Below are 6304 nucleotides of genomic sequence, written 5' to 3' on the forward strand. Positions count from 1 at the left end.
AGCTCACATCACTGTACACTGACCTCACCTACAGCTCACATCACTGTACACTGACCTCACCTACAGCTCACACTCTCATCACTGTACACTGACCTCACCTACAGCTCACATCACTGTACACTGACCTCACCTACAGCTCACATCACTGTACACTGACCTCACCTACAGCTCACATCACTGTACACTGACCTCACCTACAGCTCACATCACTGTACACTGACCTCACCTACAGCTCACATCACTGCACACTGACCTCACCTACAGCTCACATCACTGTACACTGACCTCACCTACAGCTCACACTCATCACTGTACACTGACCTCACATACAGCTCACATCACTGCACACTGACCTCACCTACAGCTCACATCACTGTACACTGACCTCACCTACAGCTCACATCACTGTACACTGACCTCACCTACAGCTCACACTCACATCACTGCACACTGACCTCACATACAGCTCACTCACATCATTGCACACTGACCTCACCTACAGCTCACATCACTGTACACTGACCTCACCTACAGCTCACATCACTGTACACTGACCTCACCTACAGCTCACACTCATCACTGTACACTGACCTCACCTACAGCTCACATCACTGTACACTGACCTCACCTACAGCTCACATCACTGTACACTGACCTCACCTACAGCTCACACTCTCATCACTGTACACTGACCTCACCTACAGCTCACATCACTGTACACTGACCTCACCTACAGCTCACATCACTGTACACTGACCTCACCTACAGCTCACATCACTGTACACTGACCTCACCTACAGCTCACACTCTCATCACTGTACACTGACCTCACCTACAGCTCACATCACTGTACACTGACCTCACCTACAGCTCACATCACTGTACACTGACCTCACCTACAGCTCACATCACTGTACACTGACCTCACCTACAGCTCACATCACTGTACACTGACCTCACCTACAGCTCACATCACTGTACACTGACCTCACCTACAGCTCACATCACTGCACACTGACCTCACCTACAGCTCACACTCACATCACTGTACACTGACCTCACCTACAGCTCACATCACTGTACACTGACCTCACCTACAGCTCACACTCACATCACTGCACACTGACCTCACCTACAGCTCACATCACTGTACACTGACCTCACCTACAGCTCACACTCATCACTGTACACTGACCTCACCTACAGCTCACATCACTGTACACTGACCTCACCTACAGCTCACATCACTGTACACTGACCTCACCTACAGCTCACATCACTGTACACTGACCTCACCTACAGCTCACACTCTCATCACTGTACACTGACCTCACCTACAGCTCACATCACTGTACACTGACCTCACCTACAGCTCACATCACTGTACACTGACCTCACCTACAGCTCACATCACTGTACACTGACCTCACCTACAGCTCACATCACTGTACACTGACCTCACCTACAGCTCACACTCACATCACTGTACACTGACCTCACCTACAGCTCACATCACTGTACACTGACCTCACCTACAGCTCACACTCACATCACTGTACACTGACCTCACCTACAGCTCACATCACTGTACACTGACCTCACCTACAGCTCACATCACTGTACACTGACCTCACCTACAGCTCACATCACTGTACACTGACCTCACCTACAGCTCACATCACTGTACACTGACCTCACCTACAGCTCACATCACTGTACACTGACCTCACCTACAGCTCACATCACTGCACACTGACCTCACCTACAGCTCACACTCACATCACTGCACACTGAAGCCCTTTAATCAACTGAAAGGTCAAATGAGCTACTCATTATAATAACACATTAATAACTCTTATAATGCTTATAATGGTGCACTCCCACTCTACACACACACACACATAATATGGTGTGTTCCAGTAAAGCAGACCCTGTGGAATGTGGAGACATTTGTGAAGGAGGCAGCTTTTCTCTCTCTCTTACTCATGGGTGTGTGTGTGTGTGTGTGTGTGTGTGTGTGTGTGTGTGTGCGCTGGAGATGTTTCAGGAGCCAAGCTCAACTTTCTCTTCTTCCTTCCTCTCTCTCTCACACCACCACTGTGACACAATCTGTTATTTCAAACTTCTGCTTTATTACAAAAGAGATTTCAGTGAAACCTTTTACACTACTACTACAGATTAATGACCTTCAGTAAAGACTCCAGACAGAACACACACACACACACATTCTCACTGTTAACGCACACATAGCTCTCACACACAATCTCACAACGCTCACACACTCTTGCTCCCACATCTCACACTCGTTAGTTTCTCGTTACAGGTTCCTTTCAGTAGATATTTGACTGGCCTGTTCTATAAGCCAAGAACCTTTAAAGAATTCTTTTCTGTGTGTGTGTGTTCTCTGTGTAAACATGTTGAACTCCAAATTATGACTCATTAATGTTTTTTAATAGCTAGAACCTAACAAATAAAGGGTTCAAGAGACAAATAATCCAGAGTTCTTAACCTCCCAAGCTTAAGCTTAATGTTAACTTAATGTTACGTTCTCGTCCCCTCATCCCTCCTGTGGAGTGCTGGGTATATAAGTGGGCCCTTTTTAGGAAGCTATGTACCCTTAGTGATCCCACTGACCCTTAATGACGTGTGTATTACATTTTTTTTTATCATTGTGAAAACACATTTAAGTTTACACCTACATTTATATCTGTTTAGATTTGTTCCATTACATATACAACTGTGTGTGTTTGTGTGTTTTAAATGAGAGAGACTAAATTATGTTGCACAATAACAAAAAATTTTTATTCTAAATTTCTATTGGGACTGATTTTCTTCATCACAGTAGTGTTTAATCCTTTTTCTAAATCTCGCTTAAATGTTTGAAACTTTAATCCCAAAAAACATTAATTTCTAACATTATAATGGGCAAACGTTTTGCTTATGAGTGAAATAAATAGAAATATTGATGCTGCCCTCTAGAGGACGGAGCGGGAAGAACAGGGGAATATTCTCACCCGAGCTGTGTGGAGCTTCCTTCACTCCACCTTTACCTCATAATAATAATAATAATAATAATAATAATAATAATAATAATAATAATAATAATACCAAAATACCAAATGAATATAAACACAAACTCCAAGCCTGTGGTCATTCAAAATATATTATATATATTTTTTAAATTCAAACATTATTTAAACAATGTTAAATAATAAAAAAAAACAAACCATCACACATTAAATTAAAAGTTACTAAACCTTAAAGCCCGAGCCCTAAATCATCCTGAAATCAGAATGAATACTCTCTCTCACACTCACACACACACACACACACACACACACACACTACACTACACTACACTAGCTCTCTGTTACTGAACTCTGGTCAGATCTTCAGCTTTGGCTTTAAACACCAGAGATGAACTACCAGGGGAAAAAAAGAATATAATCCTCCTGCCTAACCCAGCAGCACTGCAATATTATAAAAAACATTCACCTCTTACACCTCAGAGACCTCCAGCAGAACAGAACAGATGGGTCAAGTGGTCATTTTCATGGTCATATTTCGTGTGGATCAGGGCGGAGTTTAACTGTAGGTTCTGCTCTGGAGCTTCGGCAATCAATCATCACTTTAAGATACAGTTTTAAACAGCCGGAGGCAGAGCCGAATGTGGGCGGAGTCAAAGTAAATAATTTAATCCAATAAATCAAAATGGAGACACCAAAACTCTCTGCATTCAGAATAAGAAGATTAATGAAGAAATGGAGTTCATTTTATCTACAGTTTCCAAGTCCTTCTATCGTTTATGTGCCTGGACTGACCGCCTGTACGTACACACTTAAAGAATTATTGCACAAAACATCAACCTGGAAAGGAAGAAAGAAAGAAAACAAAAAAAAACACAACAACCGCTTGTCCACTGATAGTGTGACGGTGCCGGTCCTGGGGGCGGGGCTTATTCAGAAGGAGGCGAGAGAATGAAGTGAGAGATTGTGTGTGATGATTGGAGGAACCGGAGCGGAGGTTGATATGTTAGCTAAAATGATGAACGTTTTAAAGGCCGTAACTTCTGAAAGCTTCCCTAGCGCTCCTTACGCAGCTACGGTTTATTAATCTAATCACGTATTATATCCAGGTCTGATGATATATTTCAGAAACATCACATCTACTGCTGAAGATTAGATTCAAAATAAATAAATATAACGTGAATTACTGATCCGAAGGACGGACCGCAAGGAAGCCATCTTGCTAATGCTAATGCTAACACGCAGTTACAGGTTCAGAATAAATAACTAATCATGACGCGCTGCTGATGAACGTCGCTCAGTAAACTAATCCCAAATCGGATCCCAAAACCAGAACCAGATCCACCGGGTCAGAGGAAAAGAGGTCAGAAGTGATCCGGCGCTAATCCCGCCAGCGTTTACCCCTCCTTACACGCGTGCTCCGTGTTCCTCAGTGTACACACATGGAGTTTTACATTCCTGGAGTTAGATCAGCTTGCTGAGGTGTAACGAACCCAATACGCCGCTCAGGCCCGAAACCACAGGTCCGAAAGTGCAGGTGTACCGTCCATCAGCCTGTTTATGACCGCTACAGTCCCAGTGATGCTAACACGTGTCATCTGTAAGGAGACAGAGCAGAAATCAACTGCAGCACGCTGGGCTAGGGGACAGACATACGAGTTAAACACACACACACACACACACACACACACACACGCTCGTTCAGTCACACACACACACACTCACTCAGTCACACACACACACACACACTCAGTCTCACACACACACACACACACACACACACAATCACACACACACTCACTCAGTCACACACACACACTCACTCAGTCACACACACACACTCACTCAGTCGGTCACACACACACACTCACTCAGTCGGTCACACACACACACTCACTCAGTCGGTCACACACACACACTCACTCAGTCGGTCACACACACACACTCACTCAGTCGGTCACACACACACACTCACTCAGTCGGTCACACACACACACTCACTCAGTCGGTCACACACACACACTCACTCAGTCGGTCACACACACACACTCACTCAGTCGGTCACACACACACACTCACTCAGTCGGTCACACACACACACTCACTCAGTCGGTCACACACACACACTCACTCAGTCGGTCACACACACACACTCACTCAGTCGGTCACACACACACACTCACTCAGTCGGTCACACACACACACACACTCACTCGGTCACACACACACACACACTCACTCAGTCGGTCACACACACACACTCACTCAGTCGGTCACACACACACACTCACTCAGTCAGTCAGTCACACACACACACTCACTCAGTCAGTCAGTCACACACACACACTCACTCAGTCAGTCAGTCACACACACACACTCACTCAGTCAGTCAGTCACACACACACACTCACTCAGTCGGTCAGTCACACACACACACTCACTCAGTCAGTCAGTCACACACACACACTCACTCAGTCAGTCAGTCACACACACACACTCACTCAGTCAGTCAGTCACACACACACACTCACTCAGTCAGTCAGTCACACACACACACTCACTCAGTCAGTCAGTCACACACACACACTCACTCAGTCAGTCACACACACACACTCACTCAGTCACACACACACACTCACTCAGTCGGTCACACACACACTCACTCAGTCAGTCAGTCACACACACTCACTCAGTCAGTCAGTCACACACACACTCACTCAGTCAGTCAGTCACACACACACTCACTCAGTCAGTCAGTCACACACACTCACTCACTCAGTCGGTCACACACACACTCACTCAGTCAGTCAGTCACACACACACACTCACTCAGTCAGTCGGTCACACACACACACTCACTCAGTCGGTCACACACACACACTCACTCAGTCGGTCACACACACACACTCACTCAGTCGGTCACACACACACACTCACTCAGTCGGTCACACACACACACTCACTCAGTCGGTCACACACACACACTCACTCAGTCGGTCACACACACACACTCACTCAGTCGGTCACACACACACACACACTCACTCAGTCGGTCACACACACACACTCACTCAGTCGGTCACACACACACACTCACTCAGTCGGTCACACACACACACTCACTCAGTCGGTCACACACACTCACTCAGTCAGTCGGTCACACACACACACTCACTCACTCAGTCAGTCACACACACACACTCACTCACTCAGTCACACACACACACTCACTCAGTCAGTCAGTCACACACACACACTCACTCACTCAGTCAGTCACA

General features: G+C 45.8%; 1 protein-coding gene across 1 annotated transcript in view; it reads right to left on the reverse strand.

The window, feature by feature from the left end:
- Positions 1-2112: 2112 nt before the first annotated feature.
- ube2wa (ubiquitin conjugating enzyme E2 Wa) overlaps positions 2113-6304 on the reverse strand; it is an 11546-nt gene continuing 7354 nt past the window's right edge. The window contains exon 6 of the mRNA XM_058418413.1: positions 2113-4624. Within this exon, the coding sequence (XP_058274396.1) occupies positions 4611-4624 (14 nt within the window). The 3' untranslated portion in view covers positions 2113-4610. The remainder of the gene's footprint in view (positions 4625-6304) is intronic.

This window comes from Hemibagrus wyckioides, linkage group LG20 (genome assembly GCF_019097595.1).
Source record: "Hemibagrus wyckioides isolate EC202008001 linkage group LG20, SWU_Hwy_1.0, whole genome shotgun sequence".
Lineage (NCBI taxonomy): Eukaryota > Metazoa > Chordata > Actinopteri > Siluriformes > Bagridae > Hemibagrus > Hemibagrus wyckioides.